The sequence below is a fragment of the Myodes glareolus genome, chromosome 7 (genome assembly GCF_982192425.1).
Source record: "Myodes glareolus chromosome 7, mMyoGla1.1, whole genome shotgun sequence".
NCBI classification, from domain to species: domain Eukaryota; kingdom Metazoa; phylum Chordata; class Mammalia; order Rodentia; family Cricetidae; genus Myodes; species Myodes glareolus.
This window is the reverse complement of record NC_142032.1, coordinates 32378912-32402878: the sequence shown is the minus strand read 5'-3', so window position 1 is coordinate 32402878 and position 23967 is coordinate 32378912. Positions and strand designations below refer to the sequence as shown.

Sequence of the window (23967 nt, the reverse complement as noted above, 5' to 3'; positions counted from 1 at the left end):
TAATTCATAAGAACTGATATTATTATAACAAGATTATATTGTACAGATACCCTTGCAATCTTAAAAGTTACAATCTCTAAAGATTGTGTTAATTAAAAGTATAATAGTAATTAAAATAGTGACATACTGTAAAACTAAATCAAAGCAAAAGAAAACAACTGGCATGGTGGCACAAGCAACTACTTCCAGCACTTTGAAGTTGGAGGCAGGAGGATTGCTGCAAGTCTGAGGTCAGCCTGGGCTACAGAGTGTGTGTCCAAGAAAAATAAGAGTGAAAATAATGTGCTTCCTTACCTTTATTAATGTAAAATTCACTGATTTCAAGAAAGACAAAATCTTCATGTGTATTGATTACAGAACTAACAATCAAACTGGTAGACAGAAGAATCAACAGACAGGACAGGTAGTTGGGACAATTAGTCAGGTGCCCCAGTGCTAAAACATTAGTAAAAATGTACCTAGTATAACATTTAACATAAATTATGCATATAATCTGATTAGTACATTAATAAATAAGTGAACACAGGCATAATTTTTTTTAACATTTTTATCAAAATTATGATCATTTTCAGGGCTTAAAAATTTTTAAAGGTAAAATTCAAACATATATATATATTTAACATTATGAACATTAAAGGTCACTCTAAGAAAGTATGGTATTCTTTGTTTTATATATAAAAATTACTTATGAGTGAGTACATAAGATAATTAGTGGTTTTTAAACATAAAGCAAAGAAAACCAGCCTACATATCACAACCCCAGAGAACCTAGACAACGAGGACCCTAAGAGAGACATACATGGATCTAATCTAATCTACATGGGAAGTAGAAAAAGGCAAGTTCTCCTGAGTAAATTGGGAGTGTGGGGACCATGGGAGAGGGTTGGAAGGGAGAGGAAGGGAGAAGAGCAGAGAAAAATGTATAGCTCAATAAATCAATAAAAAAGGAAGCAAAATAGGGTAGTTTTTAAAAAAGATTTATTCATTTTATTTTATGTGTGTTTTGCCTGCATGTATATATGTGCACCATGTGAGTACTTCACACCCAAGGAAGTCAGAAGAGGGCACTGGACCCCATAGAACTAGAGTTACGGTGGTTGTGAAGCACCGTATGGGTGCTGGGAACTGAATATGGTTCTCTGCAAGCATAACTGCTCTTAACCACTGAGCCATTTTTCCAGCCCAAAGAGTAATATATATACTTATATATATTAAATTAACAGATTATGAACTTTAATGTGAACATACAGCAGAAAAACAACAACAGCCAATAGTCTAAATTTGCAGCTTACCTTTCCTTGCTTCTCATCCAATGTCCACAGCATTTATAGTTTGCCAGCTCCCTTTGTATTAGATGCTCAACTACCAAACCATGGAGTTTTTAAATGACCCTCTAGGGAATATTATTTAAAGAAGCTGATCTATGATCACAAGGTAAGTCTTTTACTATATTATGCAGTTTCCTAAATTTTTTAGTGCATAACTTAAGGAATTATATGAGGAAAAAAACTTACAGAACTACACAATACTGTAAAATAAAAACCCGCATCTCAATAAGTGTGAAATGAGCACGGGGGAGCTTACCTAATGACTAAAGAACAACTCATGCTGCTGCAGTAATCAGGGGTGGATTTGACAAAGGCAATTTAACACTTCCTAGCGTGCTTACCGTAAAGAGGGAGCTGGCAATCTACTAATGCTGGGGACACTGGAAACCTAAGAGAAAAAAAATAGGAAAAACAAATTCTAGATGTATTAAGTATCTCATCATTACGGATATGTTTATATATTAATAAATGGTAAACCCAGTTTTACAAACCATCCAATTTCTTATGTAGATTTTCTTGTAATGTTGTATATAATCCAAAAAGGTTATTAGGAGCCATATAATAAGGAAGTTAAGTCATGTATAAATGCACATAATTTTTTTTAAATGCTACTTTCTAAAATGCTTTGCTTACAAACGCCAGTGCTCAGAAAAAAACCAACCATCACAAGGCAAAGTACTTGTATTATAGACCTAATTCTTATAATGAACAAATATCCTATGGCGGAAAAGGACTGTCAATTTATTAATATAACTGCATTATAATTTTCAAGAAAAATGAAAATAAATTGTCAAAGTGTCAGTGGACATCTAATGACCAATGATGGCTCATTTAAAACCAAATCCAATCCAAAGCTGACTTGTAAAGAATGTAAACTCATACAAACGAAAACAGCATAAATAAAATTTAACTATTTTAGCCAGAGGTAGTGGCAGACTCCTTTGATCCTAGCACTGAAGAGGCAGGGGCAGGTAGATCTCTGAGTTTCAAGTCAAGCAGGGCTACACAGAAAGACCTTGTCTTGAAAAACAAGAACAACAACAACAACAATAACAAACAGCCAAAACCCCACCCCACAAAAAACACAAACTATTTTAATAAACTAAGTTACTTGACATTTTTGTAGTCTAAGTAATATTAAGTGAAATTGAATACTACATCACTAAGTATTTTCTGCTTTTGCAATTTCTTACCTAGAGAAACTACCTCCTGCACATTCAGTTCAGAAGACAGAGATCACCCTAACCATACTGTTACATAGCGCCTTTTGAAAAGTGATGGCTTTATAATACAGTGAAAGGACTGCACATTACTATGGAAAAAGTTAAAACAGTATTTTAACAATACCAGAGTAAAATTTTCTCTTGATGCTCTTATCAATTTTCACTTAAGAGTAAGTATCATATCTAAGAATATATATAACATTTCATTATACTTCTAAATTAGAATTAAAACCAAGTATAAAGGCACACAATTACCGCTGTGATAGCACCACTGCTTTGTACAGAGAAACACAGAGATCACACTCCTAGTGAGGCAGCTTACTTTTCACTAGAGAAAAAAAAAAGACATACATTCTTTTTTCTTATGCTCAATCTCTGTGCAAATGTCTGCTTAAACGCAGATGCCTCTTTGGATAAACTATGAAAAAGCACACATTGAGTAAACATGATGAAAAAACATGCTCATATGAAAAGTTCTTAAAGAGTAGCAAAAATCTTTCATGTTTTTACTACCTAGAATGCGGTATGTCCAACAAATTCTAAACACAGTAAGACTGAGTATTTATTAAAACATTAATGCTATTTCAGGAAAACTAAAAAAAAAATCAGACTAGAAAGAATGTTTTCCAAATAATTCAGTAAAATGGAAATTTTTATGTCAACTAAAGTCATAAGAACACATGCAGTAAAAATGGGATTCCTCTTTGAGAACACTAAAAACTCATGCGACTTAAATTATGATGAGAAAAATTAAAAGATTTTGTCAAACTATGTTTCTCTCCATCTCAACCAGAGGCCTCACTTTAGACAAAACTAGGCAGATGATTAAGTACAGCATTACAGAATCCAAAGGAAACAACCTTGATTTAAGAAATTATAACCTTTCATTGTAATAAGCAGCTCAATGGCAAAGCCTGATATATTTAAAGCCTTTTAATTATCAAGTGCTCTAGAATATAAAGTCTGTTAAATTAGAAAACAAAAATAACCTAATGCATTATTGACTGGATAAGAAAATGGATTTTTTCTACCCCCAGGACAAGGTCACAGGTAGTCCAGGTTGGCTTCAAGCTCACTATGTGGATGAGGAGAACCTGGAACTTCTGATCCGCCTTTCCCTGTCCCTTACTGCTAGGATTACAGTGACGTACAGAATGCCTGGTTTTTCTTGTTATTTGGTAGGAAACAGTATCTGGATAGACCCCAGAGAGAACAACTCTCTGGAACAGCTAGGTGCTCATTATATGAATCTGTATTATGTCAATATCCCATGTGTAACTTCTAAATTCAGTGTGACGCTTATGGGGAACTAGACATTAACATATTCTGTTATTCACTGTTACTGAAAAATTAAAATCATTATTAAATTAATGTTTGATTCTAAATATCATTTTAGTCTTGACATTAATCCTCAGGGGATAAATATCAATCCTTCATCTATTACAAGAGAAGGAGTAAGTCAAGGCAGCTATCTCTGTGGTGAGGTTCATACATTCTATTATGGTCTTCACTGTAAGCCCAATCCTAGTACGTATGTTACCTGTGTTTTTAGCCCACAGCATTCTAACTAGGGCAAATAAACTGACACAACAAGAGGGGATAACTGACAGCCTGGCAATGGGGAAAATAAAAAAAGACGAGAAGCAAACATACCAAAATAATTCTTCAAAATATATGGATGGATTTTTAATAAGAACAAGTGATAGGAACAGATTTTTACAGTAATAAAACAACTGATATTCACAACAGTGACCCTGGAATCAATTACAAAGGCTTACATTGTACCCAGATAGTAGGAGGCAAGAAAGCTCTTCATTAAATAATTAATATAAGGATTTTTGACATTATTTATGTTTACTAATGTTTAAGTCTTAGTTTATGCAAAAATTCTGTTAAGGAGAGCATATTACTCGTAAATGATACCAAATACAAGCCACTATTAAATAGTAACAAATGCCCAATAAGGTAACTTCTGCAACTTACAGATATTCATCAATAGATTTTGTAAAGGAAAAAGGTATGTTTGGGGGAAGAGAGAATTCTAAAATGAAAACTTATTTATTTTATACTCTGTGGTCATTTCCGCTGGCTGAGACAGTTGTCTATGTAATAATCCTCTAGGCAGTTTCAGTCAGGGGGAAATAGTTTATACTCTACGCTGTTACATCAGTAAAATTATCCCTATAAAGTATAGTTCCAAGAACCCCATTTCTTCAAGAAATATTAAAAGCAACCTGTGAATACAAAAGAATGTAGTTTGGAGACACAAAAGGGAATCTATCAAACTCTATATAAAATCTGAAACTTTTAATAAACAGATTCTCACAGACTATACTGTCAGGTACCTTTAGGTTGTTTACTTTTTCTTCTACGCGATCTTGCGAAGGAAGGCAATGTGCTAACACTGCAGTCCGCTCCACTAAGGGAGGAGGACGACTTTGTGGAAAATCCTGAGTGCTTGTAAAAGTATTCTTCCTGTAGTATGTGCTGTAAGTACTTCAATCAGCTATGTTTAAACTACACAGTAGGAAAAAAACTTTTTCATATACACAGAATAAAGTTACGGTTAAGTATATAAAGGTTTAGCAATTTACAGAATTCTGTTCACTTGTGAAATATGAAAACAATAGCTTCTGAGGCAATAACTAAGAGCAATAGCTTCTGTAAAACAATGTTATGCTCTGGTTTTTTTTTTTAAAAAACATTAGCCTTTCCTACTAAATAATTATTCTTTTATGAACATAAAATATTAAATATGGTAATAATTCTGGCTGAAAATATTCTCACATGATTTTTTTTGGTAGAATATACTACTGCAGTAAATTTTAACAGAAGTCTTCCACATCAAGAGACTTCCCAGATACCTAAAGTACATATAAAAACATACAGGTCTTTACTATTTTTAAATGGAAGTATTTCTGAAATGTTTCCTCTACTCTGATGGTATACTGACCATAAGGTTTTTCTTGTTAACTGATGACGGCTAATTTTGTTTTTATTTCCTTTTGAGACAGGGTCTCATTCAGCAGTGTTGGTTGGCCTGGAACTCACTACGCAGACCAGGCTGGCTTTGAACTCTAATCATAGAGATCCTTTAGGCACTGCCTCTCCTAAGTGCTGGTATTAAAGGTGTGTGCCACCACATCTGGCTGATGATTATTCTGAACATTTATTTCACCTCTTAGATCACAGTCATCTAAGACTTCTGAAATATTTAATGTTCTTTCAGTTTTGCGCTAAATAACTCCAGAATGCTGAAGTTTTCTGACACTTCCGTCTACTCCCTTCAAAGTACTTCCACATGTCATTCCTAACAGCATGCAAAATGGCTACTGTAAACCTGTTGAATCAGTCATCATTATACATATTTATACTAACAGGTTTTAAGTACAAAGCAAATGGTTTCACGATAAAAGGGTTCTTGTATGATTAATTTTTCTTAAATATTTGACACTTTCCCTGTTTATCTATTGGTATATAATTATGTTTCCACTATGATATAATCCAGTTATAAATGCCAGTTAAGTAGGTGTTATCTACTTGATAAAGAGCAACATGGAGCACTTTACCAAGTGAGTGCATATATGTAACACTCTCATGCTGTAGTGACTTAATGAAAACTTTAGGAAATTAGTTGATCAACTATTGTTAGGAAATACAGTAAAAATTAATCTTAAAAACCTGCAGTCTGATAACAGTTTTTTTTCCTGATAACAGTTTTTTTTAAGGAGTTATCTTGGTAAGAATAAAAAGAATTTGGGGTTTGGTATATGTTTTATACTACACATAATTAAAAGTTTGTTACTATGTAATAGGCTTCCATTAAAGATATGTAATTAAGAATATGTAGTATCTAGAAAGCTACCAGTTATAAAACAATCAGTATATTGAGTAATATCTTAGACTACTTGTTATAAACCAGGCAAAGAAAATGAATCTTCTTGCCCCGATACCATCTTTTTGTATTGAAAAGAAAAATTAGACCACATGGGAGAAATGGAAGAAACAATGCTTCTATCTTTAATTGTAAATTTTCATGTAATTAGGAGAACAAGATTTTTTAAAACTTTGGAAAAAAGCAGGAATAAATTTTAATGCTGACAATAACAGATAGAACTTTTGGATAAACACCTACCGATTTTTTTCTACTGTTTTCCAGATCTTTGAGTTCATTCTCGATTTTTGTGATTAATTCCCTGAGTTCATCAAGATTAGTGCAAATAAGCTAAAATAAAACACAAAAACACAGCTTGATAACACATAATATAAAACACCAAAAATGTGGTAACAGAAATTGTTTAACATACACTGAAATTAAGACTACTTCTCTGCAATAATAAAAGGAAAGCTCTACAGTTACTATCTGAGATATTTATTTGTTATGATGTATGAACTTCAGGTTTCATATAAAATAAGCTAAAATTACAACACTGGTAGTCTCACCCCACACCTCTAAAAGTTTGCATTATAATCCGTTACTTTCTTAGTATTACTAGCTTTAAGCCCAGAATGACAAAGATCTGGAAACTCATTAGATTTCACAGGTGACTGAATCACCTGTAAGAAATAATTGCACCCGGCAGTCTCCGAGGTGAATTGCAGCCCTGTGAGAGTGGCCGCTTTCCCTTTGCTTTGGCTTGCCAACTATATAATTTAACAAACTGAGTTATAGCTGCTGGTAGGAGTACTAAAGGAGGACCCAAACCATGTGTAATATATTCAAAGACATGAACAAAGTTAAGTACACATTCTTTCTTGTCAGGAGTTTAATAGATTTTACTGTTGCTGTTTTTGTTTCTGTGTTTTGAGAAAGGTCTTACTATGTATCCCTGGCTGGCCTCAGACTTACAATGTCCTGCTCAGCCACCAGGTGCTAGATTTCAGACATGTGCCATCCAGCCCAACTGACCTTAAAAGGTTTTAGTAAAACCATCTTTACAGGCAGTATCTATTTCCTTCTGTAATTGTGTGATTCATTTTATTTTAGCTGGTTAACTCTGGCAAATGACCAAAATAATGAATTCTTAGTTATTAACTGACCTATCTTGGTTTAATTGCAGTTTTATAAACTAAAGCATCAGAAATACTAACAAAAAATAATAGTTATTCCATTTGGTTCCTGTAAAATTAAATCAAATTTCCAATTAGTTTAATATATTTAACCCTTTTCCTACATTAATTTAAACAAGAGCATCTAAAGGAACAGAAAATTCCATCTACATAGAAAAACAGTTTCAGAGTCAAGAAAATTTTGATGTTTATACCATATGACTTAAAATATACTATATATTTACAAATTATTACCAACATTTATCATCACTACATTCATTAATGTAGTTACTGTTTTCTTAAAACATACTTTCTTTTATTATTAAAATCAGACAAAAGTAACAAGCAAAAGTGGGTCACAACAAGATACATGCTAGTTGTTATTGAGTTGATTAAAAGAGGAGACAGGAAATGATTTAAATTTGGTTAAAACTAAGAAATTCAGAAATACATTTACCTACAAAAATGGCAATATGGTTCAACCTAAGAGATTAAAAAATTATTACAGATACTATATCATAATTAGTACTAATAATTACTTATCAGAAATATCTATAAAACTCCAAATGTATTGATAAAGCAGGGAAGTATATACTTAAGTAATCCAAATTAAACAATTTGAAGACTGGGGATATGCTCAGTGGTAGAGTACATACAAAATGCAAAAACAAAAGCAATTTCAGAGTAGAAAGCATTACAAAGTATTGTAGTGGGAGAGTGTAATTGATAATTATTAGAAATCACACATTCCAATGTGTTAAATCTGGTTATGAAAGAATGATGGTCAAGCAGGAGACTGACAACTATGTAAGCACTTGTACAACTAGGTAACAGTCAGCTTTTACTGTATCTATGAAGTCACAAAGCACAGCTTTCCAAGTAGGTTTTAGTGGGGACTCACTGTTGTTATTACTACTACATCAGATCTGTTCTTTGTCACTGAACTTGATGTACTGGTTAATATCACAGCATAGATTTTCACTTACTTACATGGCAAGGCTCAGAGAAAGTTTCCTTCTATTTTAGGATCACATGTAAAATGGATGAGCATGCTTTATGTGCAGCATGGAGAAATTTACAGGAACAACGAAGGCATACACCCAACAAACTAAACACATCCTAAAAACTTTAAATATCAGGCAGTCATGGTAACAAATCATTATATTTCATCTACTGGTACATAGCTGAGGCCAAAGTGTTAAAAGCTATACTAAGTAACACTTCTTAGTGGCTGACAGAGTTAAATAAGCTGTGTTAAATCAATGCTTATCAAATTTCAGTGAGCCTAAGAACTACAGGGAACCTTTATAGTTTTGTATTTAGTATGTCTCATATCTGACAAGTTTATTGAAATAGTCAGTGGATCGCACTTTTGAGTAGTTATGTACTTAATGACTGTGAATTATAAACCAGCACAGCTACTGGGACATTAAAACATTCTGGTGCTATGTAGCTAATGAACATGCAACTTCAAAATAATTTCTGAATTGAAGGGGATGAGGTATTTTTAGGATAATGTTCTTACCTTATCTAAGTTGTAAATGTAATTTTTCTACATTTAAGGGTAAAATATTTTTAATGATATTTATCTTGAAGGTACATTAAAATAACTTAATATCTACATAATAATTTACAGGCTTTGTTGCTGTGGAGATAGGATCTCACTACATGGAACAAGATGCCCTCAAACTTATTATGTAGCCTAGGCTAGTCTCAGTGTTCCATAGATATGTGTCATAGATATGTGCTATCACAACCTGGCCTGGTTTACACTCTTAATATGTAAATATATTCTTTATATTTCTATATACCTAATGTATACCTAATATACAATATGTTAAATGATGCTAAGAAATTAGAAAATTCTGGACTAGAAACAGTCTGATTTATGCCAACTTTATGATACAATCAATTCCTACTTTTTAAAAAATGAAGGTCTTCAATTTCAGATGGTGATCCTATGAAAACTAGTATCAACACAGTAAAAATTCACGGTAGTAAGAGGACAGATGCATTTAATAAGAACAAAAAAAAGCATCTCATTAAATCCCTTTCTCATTAGTATTAATTTATAAAGTGCTTCTGAAACATAGGGCCTCCTGGGTGAAAAAGATTCCTCCTGAGCAGCTGGGATTATCATACTCCGAGAGGCTCCCCCGCAGGGAGAACATTAAGAGTGACACATTCATGTTAAAGTAAAGTCTTTCACTGACTCAATCAAGGCTGAGCCACAATCAACCAATTTACAGATGAAATGGATTAAAGTTATGTAACTTGGTTCAAGGCGTAGAGTAGGCTAAAAAGGCATCTCTTCAATTGATACACAATTAAAAGCAAGAGACATAAAGTGACCTAAGATGAAGACCTGGGAAAGAAAACAACAGAACTTTAAGCTCCATCTACTATATCACAATCTACAAGGGGTCTTTTTAAACACAATAAAAAAACCTTAAGACTAGTAAAAACTGAAGGCATAGTTTTAGGATACAATTCACAACTTAATTATTTACACTGACTGACAGTATTAAAAGGCCTCCTCTAACTAAAAAATTAGGAATGAATGGATGTATTAGGGTAAGGGAAGTACTATATAGTTAAAAGAATTTCATGGCCATATTTCAGAAAAATTACATAATAAAAATTTCCTTACATAAACATCAATCACTGAAATCATGCCATTCTGGTAGAGGCTCACTAGGTTTGAAAGACATTTAAAAATAAAATATCATACAAAATAAAAAAAATGTAAGTTATATTAAAAAAGTGAAAAGTAAAAATAAGTAAGTTCAAACAAAACGGATTATTTTCACTACCATTCTAATAAAAAATCCTATGATTTGTTTTAAAAATTATAACTAAAATACTAAACATATGATCCAAATTAAAAATTCATACAGCATTTAAACAAAAATTATATTAATAGTTGTTAGAATTATGCTGATAGGAAAATTACTTATTTCTTAAGAACACTATGCCACAACAGCAAGGACAATAAATTACAAAAAATATTAATTTGACATAAAACCAAAATAATTTTGGCAAACAAATTAACAAAATATTTTAAAATATCATGCAATTAAAATATTTTTCAATGCTTTAAACAAAATAGTTGAATAGTTTTTTAAGAAGTAAAGTTGAAAATATGTATTTTAAATGGTAGCAATTAAAATATGATTTATTCTATAGGTCCTTATAACATAGTAAAGTTAAAAATTCTGATTTTAATTTTAGTCCTCATTTGTTTTATTAAGATAATTAATACTTGGTTTCTTTATTCTTAAATTGGCTAGGTAGAGAAATACAATTCTTTTTTTTCCTGGGATACTAGTTAAAAGTTTTATGTTTGTAAACAAAATTGTGTAAGTCTTAGCATATGGACTCTGCTTTCCAAATTAACCCGAAGAATGAATAAGATACATAGAACAGATGCCAAGTACACACTCATCAAAAAAGTACTTTTTTTATTTTTAAGATTTATTTATTTATTTATTATGTGTATAGCATTCCTACCATGTGTGCAGGCCAGAAAGGGGCGCCAGGTCTCACTATAGATGGTTGTGAGCCATCATGTGGTTGCTGGGAATTGAACTCAGGACCTCTGGAAGAACAGTCAGTGCTCTTAACCACTGAGCCATCTCTCCAGCCCAAAAAAGTACTTTTGTGTTTGTTTGTGTGTATAGATGAGATTACCAGTGAAAAACAGAAACATGGCGATAATTAAGGTCACTTAATTATTCTTACACTTTTAGATTTTATCTGTTATTATTTATGTATGTTTGTTTAAGTGAATATCAAGCATGTGAGTGGCTGGAGGCCAGAAGATGGCACGAGATCCCTTGCAGCAGGAGTTATAAGCATTTGTGAGCCAAATCACATGGTGCTGGGAACAGAACCTGTATCCTCTGCAGGAACAGCAAGTGCTCTTAATTGCTGAGCCTTTCTCCAACCCCTACTTACTAGCACTTTAAGAAATTATTTTGACTATTTTTAACTGTGTGTGTGAGTGTATCTGTCTGTGTCTGTGCATGTCAAGCACAGGTGACTACAGAGGTCAGAGGCACTGGATCCTCTAGAGCTAACATTACTGGCAGTCAGTTTGTGAGCTGCCTGCTATGTGTGCTGGGAACTGAACTCGAATCCCTGGAAGAGCACTGAGTATTCTTAGCTAATGAACTGTCTTTCCAGCTCTCCTTTTATAAATGTGGCTTAATGGAACTAGACACATCAAGTTTAAAAATACTTTCTAACCTAATTAAGCACAAAAAAGAGAACTGATATACAATTACAGCCCTAAAATACTGAAAAAAAAAATGTTCTCGGGGGGGCAAAAATCAACTTTAATAGGAAAACTGACATTTACTTTTGAGTCTAAGAGTCTTTATGTTATAAAATAAAGAAAAATTAATTTATAAAAGTGTAACTGTTAAATTTGATATAAAACTTAAAACCATCAAAGTTATAACCATCTGAAATTTAAAAAAAAACTCCATTTTTTCTTCTTTTTTAATTCTGCTGCCATGTCACTGTGTACTAATCGGGACACTAGAGTAAGCAAGTCCGAGTTTTCGCTCTGCGGTCTGATGTTGTTATTTGGTTTTTCACTTTAAAATTCGTATTAGTTTCCGTCAAGAACGATTTTAATGAGAGCAAACTCAAGGCTTATTTCAATGTCATAAATAGTGAGAAAAGTGCTAAAGTCATTTATCACTTAGTACAACAGATGCAATTCAGTAAATCCCTAACTTAATTGTCCTAATTAAAATGCAGTATTTTCCAACAGAAGTCCATGCCTATTTGAAAAATAAAAAGAACACCTAGAAAAGTAAACTATGAAATTGGTCCTCACAATGACTCTAAGAATGTTACTATCACTCCTCTGTGCAATGAAGAACTCGACTCGGACTGACTAACTTACCTAAGGTGACGAATAGTCAGGTGGTAGGTTTGGTATTCAAATTCAAGTAGCCAAGATCTACATGTTTTAACTACTTATGTATATCACTGATACCCACTAATCACTTAAGGTCTGTGGAGAGGAGAGGATGAAGAATCTTGACTTTTAATAAAGGCATCAGATTATTTTAATACTTTATAAACTTAAAGAACCAAGGGTATAGTAACATACTCTAAATCCAAATGGCAAGATATTTTCTGACATGGAGTTTTATAGTATATATAAACATGAATTCTCATGAAGCAACTAAGGGAGGCAAATTTAACTTCTAGCATTTAACAAGTCAACAAAAACACTGTCAAAGAAATTGAAGTGAAAACAGGCTTCACGATTTTTTTTTAGCTCATTAAGACTTAAAATTTTTAATTCTTTAAATTGTTTCTCTAATTTATGCTAAAAAAGCATTTTTAGCAATTAAAGATCAGCCTTTTAGTAAATATGTCAGATTTTATAAAAGTGATTTTATATTTATGCATCAAAGTTTTATTTTCAGTAATAAGAATAGATATTTTAGTTTAGAATGGCTACTATTAAAATCTTATTTAACTATTTTTACAAAGTACTTTTATGTTCAATACTAATAAACAAGGTGCTAAATATATTGCCAGTACTTTGGGAAGAAAAAAAATCACTTCTTTATTAGATAGTAACTGGTATTTTAAGATTAACCTATTTTTATGCATATGAGTGTTTGCCTACATGTATGCATGTACACCACACATATGCCTACTGTCCTTGGAGGCTAGAAGAGGATGTTGGGTCCCCAGGAACTAGAGGTACAGATAGTTGTGAGTCACCATGCAGATGCTAGGAACCAAAGCTGGTTCCTCTGCAGGTACAGCAGAAGTTCCTCATAGCTGAGCTACCGCTCCATTCCCTTCCATCTCTATTTAGAAAACAGTTCAGTTTCTCTTCATGAATCACAATATAGCATTCACACTGCAAACTAGAAATGAGAGCTACCTTAGACTCACCAAAAAGATAGCTACACACACACACACACACACACACACACACACACACACACACACACACACACACACAGACAGAGGGAGAAAGGGAGAGAGAGAGAGAGAGAGAGAGAGAGAGAGAGCGCTCCTCTACTCCCATGCCTTAAGAACCAGGAACCGTTTATTGAACCGTTCAATCTAACAAAACATGTACTTTTGACCTTAAATTTCTGAGTGATAAGCAAATGGTCAATAACTAACACTCACAACAATGTTTTCCAACTTTTTTCCATGAGCTAGAGTCAAAAAAACATTTTACCATGCATGTCAACACACATACACACAGAGGAAAGTAAAACCAAAGTTTAATAAAACAATATATTCAATTATACATATTCATGGTATTGTATGTAACACACTAAATATATGTGATACACTTATAATTTTTTAATATTGATAACTTAAAAAAAGAAACACTGGTCATGCAATCCACTACGTTGATTTCATAAATCACTAACACCACCCGCACCTGTACAAAGCACAGTACTTATGTGGTCTGTGTTACTATTACATACAAAAGTCTATTTATTAATATAGAAACAAGGAAAATACTAAAAACGGACCATTTTGTCCTAAGCTATATAGAATTTTATATTAAAAAAATTGAGGAAAAAATGAATGAGAGAAATAACAAAAGCTAGCATGACTACTAGTGGAAGCATAAAAATATAATATACACCATTACATGCTACAAGCAATAAATTGGGCAGGATGGCCTCCAACCAAACAGTAAATTATATTTTACTGAATAACAAAGGTTATGTAAAAAAATTCTGAAGAATATAATTTATCATAACAATGTCATTAAAGTAGTCTATTATATATATATTTTTTCTTTTACTATTTAAAGATATCTGATTTTTTATCAATTTTCAACTTTCCCAAATAGATGTATGATACTGTCACACAGTATTTTTCTTGTCTCTTTATTTTCATAACTACTTGGGCCTACAAATTCAAATATATCACTTTTATTTTTGAGTCTATAAAATTTTGGAAATGGACTAGCCACAATACTACAAAGAAAAACTTGTAAAGAAAGTGTCATTTGCTGAAGAAAACACTTACCAGATAAATAGAAAATAAAAGCATTCTCCCTCACGATGACGTTGCTTATTTTCAATATTAGTACTTCACATATGGCAGCAAATTTTATTTTGCAAAAATGTTTAAAGACTTATATTTGGCCTTTACTGAGTATTCTCTCTAAAGCTTATTTATAGCTAAGAGTTAAATACCTGTATTCATGTAAATCAGTTCACCACTTCCATATTGGTTAAATACATAAGAATGGCTTGGCAGAGTAACATTACTGTGTATAAACTATGATTTTTTTCCTTAGAAGACTTTCATTTACATATTTGTTTACCACATACTGAGGAATATGTATAGACATAAAGAAGAAAGAAATGTATACACACATTTCCATTAAACCACATCTACAAAAGTTAGTATCGGTTGGAAACTAAAAATACCAAGGTTTGTAAGACAAAGATAAAAAAATTATACTTTTGCTTACATCTGTACTTTAAAGGAAAGCACACTGAAAAAGTCATAAAAAGTATACACCTTGTAGTTTCTGGAAATTCAGCCATTCTCTCAAGGAATGACGCTGAAGAAAAAAATGAAACAGAAGAACTTGTGACAATGTTGAAACATTTACCTGAAATTCCGGCACAGCAGGTGACTTTGTGACAGTTTTCCTCTTCTTTGTGATTGCTTTTTTAGATATGGATTTTTTTCCTTTCAAGATTAAAAGAGAAAAACTTTATAATGCTGTTTACAGCACCTCATTAACAGAAACCAAATTACATAGTGCCTTAAAAGTTAAACAGTAACTAACAGATGGTTGCTAGTAAGTCAAACGAAAATAATGAATCAAACAAGCCTCAGTGAAAGCAAATATTAAACTGTAACCACCGTAACAGACACATAACCCTGCCTCTTTATGTAAGAACCAGAACTACTACAGTGTTCAAGGTGATATAAAAACAGAGTATATTAAGAGGAGTAGGCATAAAAGCCACAAACAAAACTACTGCTCAATTAAAATCTACATTCACAACTTACAAGAGACTGAAAAGAGCCTTACCTTAACAATGACTTCTGCAGTCAGGAATCTGGGTAAGCATTTTATCTAAAGATTATGAACTTCTCAATCAAAAGCGGAAACCCCTTAGTAACATAAGGATGCTTGCCTTCCTTTAGCTCTGTATTTGTTTAATGAGTTGCTTTGGGCTGTATTTGATAACCAGGTTTTTAGAAAGTGTAATTAACATATCCCTTTAATGTTCACTTAGTACTTTGGGCACTCAGAAATCATGAGGGAAATTAAACCTCATTCTTAAGGAATCAAACTTCTAGAACACACCTGATATATATCTACTTCTTTGCATTTAATGTCACAAAGTAAAACATACATAAATGCACTTTTGGCAAGGAACATGCTAAAATTTTTCCTTATTTTGTTTTAATGTATCTCACACTGTAACCAAGGCTGCCTGGGCTCAACCTCACAAAAATTCTCTTCCTGCAGGCCCCCAAGAACTGGTATTACATGTGTGAACTACCACATTTTGTTCTCACATGGGACTATCAAATAATAAATTTATTTAATTGTAGGCTGGAGAAATAGCTCCAGGGTTTTAAAAGCACTGGCTGCTCTTCCAGAGGACTTAGGTTCCATTTCTAGCAACCACAGATGGTGACTTACAATTCTGGGTCCATGAGATCATTTTCTTCTGGCCTTCACAGGCTCTGCACACACATGGTGCACAGACACATACAAAGGCAAAACATGCATATTCAGAATAAGAAATAAAAATATTTACTTAGTTGTTCAACAAATGATACATATAGTGCACTAGTTAATGAGGACAACAAGGAATTATTAAATGGAGATCTTTTCTTCTAGAAGCTCACAATTTCTAAGAGAATGAAAATGTTTCTGTTAAATTTTTGGTGTGTGCTGGAGATGAAATCCAAAGCCTTGGGCATGTTAGGCAAGTGCTCTACCTCAGAGCTACACCTGCAGTCCTCTGTTAATTTTGATTCACAATTATTTCTAGGCTAAAATCAACTTAACATTAACTTTTTCAGAAGAGAAAATAAATAAAATTACATAATTCTAATATCCTTCTCTAAACAATTTTTTAAATTGATAAGATTTCACATGAAAGCTGTTAATTTTATTGCAACATTTTACTAAGCCCAACTAAAATAATTTCTAATTATAATAAAATTATTATTTCTGTATTCTCTTTCAATGAAATCACAAAATTATAATTGGATAATTCCTAACATTTGACACAAAATGTATGTATACTATGAATAACTGAATTTTGAGGTGCTTACGTTCATACAGATTTCAGTGTTTGGTTTAAGTAAGCATATCAATCTGCTGTAACTTAACTCTTACTTTAACTAAATGAGTATATAATTACCCAATATACATCTCTTTTCTCATCACCATTACTTGCTTCTGTGCTTACACTGTCACCTATGACAGCACTAAATCTAGGAAGCTAGAGAAGTGAGTGAATGTTAAATGAGCAATATTCAAGCAGAAACAACTCAATTCTTAGTGTCTGTAAAATAGAGCTAGCTCAAGGAGTCTTTGAAATCTGAATGCCAGGATGCCTTTTCTACTTATCATTTTAAAGTTCTTTAGATATATTTTTATGTGTATGAGTGATTTGCCTGCATGTATATGTACTGCATGTGTGCCCAGGGAGATCAGAAGAGGTTATGAATACCCTGAACTAGTGATCTGGAACACCGCGAGTCACCAGGGAGGGTCTCAGATCCTATGAAGAACAAGTATTTTCAACTGCTGAGCCATCTCACCATTATTATTTTTATTTTTTAGACAGTACATAGGAAAAGATTTGCTAAGTAAAAGTAAATCTGCCTTATATTTTATGGGGAGCCTTTTCAAACACAATTTGAACAAAGAAAACTCTCCCCAATCCTGTTCTAACAGGCTTGCTTTATTTAGATACTGTTTCTCATATCCTAGGCTACCCTAGATCTTTAGAGTCCAAGATGGTCTTGAATTTTTGATCCTTCCTCCAATTGCTGAGTAATAAGCATGCTCCATTACTTTAAAAATAAATATTTAGTGTGCATGTGTATCCATGTATGTGGGTAGTCACGTATCATGGCATACTTGTGGAGGTCAGAGGGCAACTAGTGGAAGTATGTTCCCTCCTTCTATGTAGGTTGAGGGGATCAACTCAAAATGTTTAGCTTGGAGGCAGGCTGTTAAACCTATTCAGCTATCTTGCAGGTCCCAAAACCACTTTTTTTCACCCCCATATAGTCCCAACTGTCCTTAAACTCATGGCAATTCTACAATCTGTTTCCTTACTGTTGGGAGTATGCATGTGTACTACAATGCCATTTGTACCGTGCTGGGAATCATGCGTGGGCTACATGCATGCTGGGCAAGCACTTTACCAACTGAGCCACATCTCCAGTTCCTCCAATTACAGACACCATTTAGAGTCAAATGCAAATGTTGTCTCATAGTCTTTTAAACTTAGGTAGTAAATTCCCAATAAATTTTAGCAGCCACTCTTATGTCAATGGATTTAGGAAATTTACATGGTTATGACCTTCAATCATTAGGCTGATTAAATGCTATTAAGTTCCTGGACTTACTGATGCATCAGTAGTCATGTGGGGGCTTTAAGATTGAGTTCTGGAACCAAGTTATGTGGACTTGGATATCTGCTACAGCCACCTACCAGCAACATGACCTTAGCATGTAGGTCGGTAAGCAGCTTTGTAGTGGCATGTTATTTGTATTTTGATAAATAAATCTTGCCTGAAGACCAGAGGCAAAGCTAAAGTCATTAGAGGTCAGGTAATGTGACACATTTAGGATTTGGGAGACAGAGGCAGGTGTTTCTCTGTGAGTTCAAGAACACCCTTGGCTACACAAGATCAATGCAGAAACAAATCCAGGTAGTAGTGGCTCACACCTTTAATCCCAGCACTAGAGGGAATATAAAATGGGAGTAGAGAGAAAGGCTGAATCTGTTTTAGTTTATGGTCACCCAGTCTTGGTAGAGGTTTCTGTTTTGGTTTGAACCACAATTTCTGTCTCTGGGTTTTTATCCGTGTGCTATATAGCTTGTGAAAATTGGTTCTCTCTGTTCACAGTATAGGTTCTGGGGACTGAACTCAGGCTATCAGGCTTGGGAGCAAGTATCTTTAATTAATATGATGTGCCATCTCACTAGGCCCTGCTTTTCCCTCCCTTGTTTCTTTCGTTTCTCTCTTTCTCTCTCTGGCTTTTCAAGACAGGGTTTCTCTGTGTAACAGAATCATTTTTGTTCTTACATCCATGTTTCTTGATGTTATTATTATTATTATTTTTTTACAGTAAGTCCACTGATGTGACACCTATCAGGGCATCATACCAAATGTTTTTTCCACTGATGACAGAAAATATATTACTTGCAATACACAATACACAGCTTCCAAGAAGTGATCCTCAAATACTAGAATCCCACTTTCCACCAGAAATTTTGATAGTTTAGTGGTAGGGAAAAAGAGAGGCAAGTCACATCTTAACTATTATGTGCATCTATTTCAGTCCATTTTGTACTGAAGACCACACCAAAATGATTTTAAGTAATTAATACTTTTTTTCAGTACTGGGAATTGAACCTAAGAGCACCATGCTTTCTTGAACAATACTCCATCACTGAATTATATGTCCAACTGTTTTTTTTTTTTTATTTTGAGATAGGGTCTTGGTAAATTGTACAGGTTGTCCTTGAACTTGAGATCCTCTGGCCTCAGCCTCTGTAGCACCTGGGATTATAGGTGGGCATGATCATTCCTGATTTAATTTGTACTATTTACCATGGACATAAAAGGACTAATGTTTATAGTGGTAATATGAGGACTAATATTTATTGGGATATTGTCATATAATATATGGCATATACTTACTAAAATGATTTTATATAAATTATTTTATTTAATTTTCAAAACTGTTGAAACCAGTATTTTACTAGAGATGCTAGAGATAACTAAAGATCAAAAGGATCAGTTAACTTACTCAAGTACCAGTAAGTAAGCACCACACCCAGGGATTCTAACTTCAAAGTCCAAGTTCCTCCATTACATAATTCTATTTCACAAAAAAATCAGTTACCATTTGTTGATTCTTTCTATGAAGCAAGTGACGAGCATGATAAGTTTTATGAATTTGTTATTCTAACTTTTCTTGCTAGTAAATTAGCAAGCTAGAGACTATATTAGCTCATTTATACTAACGAACAGACTACAAACAGAAATCAAAAGAGGCTTTATAGCGGCTGTGTACTGGAGCAGATATTATCAGCTACATTTTCCTCACTTCAATTCTGTGTTGTTTCCTTTCAGATTTACACAGGGATGAAATATGTTTATGATTGACTTCAGAGTAATCAGTTTTTAAACCAGGATTAAAAGATTTGCACATTCACTGTTACTTAACACCTTGTGCAACCTCAAAAGATAGTCTGGATATTTGTTTTCTCCTTGTTTGCTAAATTTCAGGCCTTTAAAATTAAACACTTTTTAAAAGAAGCATAGGTTAGTACAAAACCACACAGCTGTTATTTGGGTTTATTTGGAGAAACTAGCAGTGAAGTACGGACACCTGGAGCTACAACTCAGAGTGGTCCTTTTCTTTCAGGGAAAAGCCGTCCTCACTCACTGAGCAGGGAGCTTGGCAAAGGACCCATGAACAGCTGTGAGGAGGAGGGCACTGGCTGGTCAGGTAAGGCAGATCAGCTCTGGCTGACTAATGGAATGAAAGAAGCCACAGCCAGATCACCTTCATATTTCAGTTATTTGATAATTTGCTTTTGTTTCACGACAAGACATATACTAACTGCCATCAGTAGGGCATTCTCATGGCTTGAGCATACTCAAGGCTTTTATTCCCAGAGCCTCAAATAACCTGGCCCGTATAAAACCAACCATAATCCAGACCTAAGATTGTGTGCGAATCCAAAGTCCTTTTAAAACACAAATCAGAATATAAAAATGATGTTTTAATCTCACACCACTGACTTTAAAACATTGTTATGTACAAAAAATTAATTTGTGCTTGGGAAAATGTAAAAGAGTATCTTAATAATTCTAATAATAAAACTTAGCAATTAATGCTACAATAATATACCTAATGAAGTTTTCTAAAACACCATGCACGGAACAGCTTAAGAAACTCATATTCTACCTAAGATGAAATTATAACTAAAAAGTATATTATCCTCTAACAGAGGCACAAATGCCTCCCTCATCTTTATAATTTGGAGCTGGAAATTTGAGTTCTCCTTTCCTTCATCCTTATCCTTATCTATAATCCCACTCTTCACCTGTTTTCCCATGTCTGGTTTCATCCCTTAGCCCACTGGGCTATTCAACGATTTCAACAATCTTTTCTGGCTCTAACCTTCTCATGGATTAAAATTCTCCCAACACATGCATCACCTCCTCAATTTTCGCAGTTTAGGAATATTATTATGTGAATGGGTGAAAGGCCTAAGGTACTGCTAAAAGTGAAAAATCCAAGGGCATTGTATGATATTAAATAGTAGATCTGGGAAGCCACAGAAATGGAGTTCACTTGTGTCTTATTTACCACATACACATGTCTTAAACTAATATTTAGTCTATAGGACTTCTGAACTCCTCTAAGTAAACAACTTGATCTTAATTAAACAACTGATTTTCATATTGTTCTCCTTGCTTATGAGAAATGTTCTTGTCATGATGGTAATTCTTTTACCTAGTCACACAACACAGTAACTCTTGAACATCCAGTATCTTTCTCTTTAACTTAGTGTTACATGAATATTAGTTCGGGGGTGGGGGGAGGAGTAGAAGGAACTGAAAAGTAAATAAAAATTAAGTGCCAAGGTCTGCTATTTTCTGTACACCTCTCTTAATAGGGAATACTTTTTTTTTGTCAATGTAATAGAAAAGTTACACGGCATGCTTATTTGTGTTTAATTTTTCTCCTCACAGTCATCTTCCAGCTTTTCATTTAAACTCTATCAGCTTCTTTTCATAGCTATTTAGGGCATCCAAATTATCTTTTAAGATTTTTTCTTTGGATCCCGCCATTTATTAGTTATGTAACATTGAATAAGTAAATAGATCTTCTTGTTTCTCATTTTAAAGAATATCTATAAAATCTTGGTCCAGGAGAGATGATTCAGGAGTTAAGAGCAGTTGCTATTCTTGTGGAAGACCACGGTTCAGTTCCCAGTACCCACATATTAGCTCACAACCACCTCAAACTCCATTTCAGCACAGGCACCCAAGTGATGTACATATACAAACAAAGGCAAAACACTTACATATATAAAATAAAAATAAGTCCTCAAAAACATCTGATAAACAAATAAGTAAATAAGTATGAGACTAACAGTAGCTATCCATTTTTACAGTTTCATAATTAAATAAAATATATGTATAAAGGCTAACATTTAGTGTTAGATGAATATTAATTCTCCTGAGGAAAAAAACCAAAAGGGAGAGGATGTAACTTAGTGGTTGAACACACGCCTGGCATGCACGAAGACTTGGATTTCTTTTCTAGCACTGCAAAGTACTAAAAATAAAAATAAACTGACAAGATGTACAGTGAATTCTTTCATTCTCACATAACTTTGCAGTCTCTAGTTGTTACTCTAAAAATATTTTCCACAAAGACACATAGTTAGGTTTTAGGTGCTATCAATATAGAATTCTACAAACTTTTCACAAGTATAGCCTTATAAGTAACCAAATATTAGAAATTATGTTATTTCTGTTATTTTCTATAAACTAACTGCTTTTCGTATATTGGACACATCTCATATACATTCATTCATTTGCTCTTGGGATCACGATCCAATTATTTAAGCTGGCATCATATGCCTAGAAAAAGTTCTCTCCCAAATGGCATACTCTTGAGTAGATTTGAATACCTCAACTTTTACTTCAAAGATTTTTATTGTGCTTTTTAAAAATCACTTAATTATAAATATGCTTTACTCATGATATTAATCACTGTTTACATATTCAAGCCTAATTATTCTTCAAAGTTCTTCATTCTTTATGATATCTTCCCATGGCATACACTGAGTTTTCCGTTTGCTTCCTCTTTTTGTTGTGTGGTCTTATTAAATTGAGAAGGCTATTAATCAATTTTTTTTAAGATTTATATATTCTTATAAGTGTTTGTCTGCATATATGTATGTACACCACATGTATGCCTGTAGCCAACAGAGGCCAGAAGAGTGTCAGATCCCCTGGAAGAAGAGTTACAGATGGCTGTGAGCCTTCTTGTGAGAGCTAGGGACTGAACTCAGGTCCTCTGTAAGAGCAGCAAATGCTCTCAATAGCTGAGCCACCTCCACAGACTCATTTTTATTAGTCTTGAAATTAACTTTCCCTTTCTTTTTTAATTAGTCAGGCATGCCTTTAATTGTAGTACTTGGAAGGAAGAGGTAGGTGGATCCCTTTGAGCTCAAGGCTTGCCTAGTCTTATATAGAGTTCCAGGCTAGCCAGAGCTACACAGTGAGACTGTTTCTAAAGCAAAAAAAAAAAAAAATTTACACACACACACACACACACACACACTTTTTTTTTGTTTGTTTGTTTTTCAGAGAGAGAGAGAAAGAGAGGAAGAGAGAGAGAGAAGGTCAAAGGACAACTTGTAGGAGTTGCTTCTTTCTTTCTACCCTAGGGGTCCCAGGAATGACCTCAGACCATCAAGCCTGGCAGCAAGAGCCTTTCTTTACTCAACTGGGCCATCTTGATGATTATAGTTTCTTAGGGATTAGGGAAGAGCTGTAGCTGAGAAAGTGTAGAGTGGAAATGAAGTACATATTTTATACATAATCATGTATTAAATTCTCAGAAAATAATCAAATACCCAAACTGACCTTCCCTGTAATCAGATTGGTGAATACCCCAACTATCATAACAAAGCCTTCATCCAATAACTGATGGAACAAGATGCAGAGATCAAGAGCTCCAGGTGTCCAGTCAAAGAGAGGGAGGAAGAAATATATGAGCAAGGGAGGTGAGGATCATGTTGGAGAAATCTAGAGATAGCTAAATTAAGCTCATAGAAAATCATGAACTCTAGACTGACAGCTACGGAGCCTCCATGGGACCGAACTAGGCCCTCAATATGTGGGAGACAGTGATGAAGCTTGGACTATCTGAAGGGCCCCTGGCAGTAGGACCAGGATCTATCCCTGGTGCATGAGCTGGCTCAATGGAGCCCATTCCCTATGGTTGGATGCCATGCTCAGCCTTAATGCAGTGGGGAGGGGACTGGTCCTGCTCCAACTTAATGTGCCAGACTTTGTTGACTTCCTATGTGAGCCCTTACCCATTGGGA

At 33.8% G+C, this 23967-nt stretch overlaps 1 protein-coding gene and 1 long non-coding RNA gene across 7 annotated transcripts in view; one reads left to right on the top strand and one right to left on the bottom strand.

The window, feature by feature from the left end:
- Brd10 (bromodomain containing 10) overlaps positions 1-23967 on the bottom strand; it is an 80876-nt gene that overhangs the window by 13119 nt on the left and 43790 nt on the right. For 5 of the 6 annotated variants that reach the window (XM_048438809.3, XM_048438810.3, XM_085693775.2 and 2 more), the window contains 2 exons: positions 15228-15307; positions 6687-6776 (listed from right to left, as the gene is read on the bottom strand). In XM_048438809.3, coding sequence (XP_048294766.3) covers positions 6687-6776; positions 15228-15307 — 170 coding nt within the window. The remainder of the gene's footprint in view (positions 1-6686; positions 6777-15227; positions 15308-23967) is intronic. The other variant, XM_048438811.3, reaches the window with a different exon arrangement.
- The window catches only part of LOC125403458 (uncharacterized), a 30591-nt gene continuing 22137 nt past the window's right edge, over positions 15514-23967 (top strand). Inside the window, exons 1-2 of the long non-coding RNA XR_015003268.2 lie at positions 15514-15688; positions 20259-20342. This is a non-coding gene — a long non-coding RNA (uncharacterized LOC125403458). The remainder of the gene's footprint in view (positions 15689-20258; positions 20343-23967) is intronic.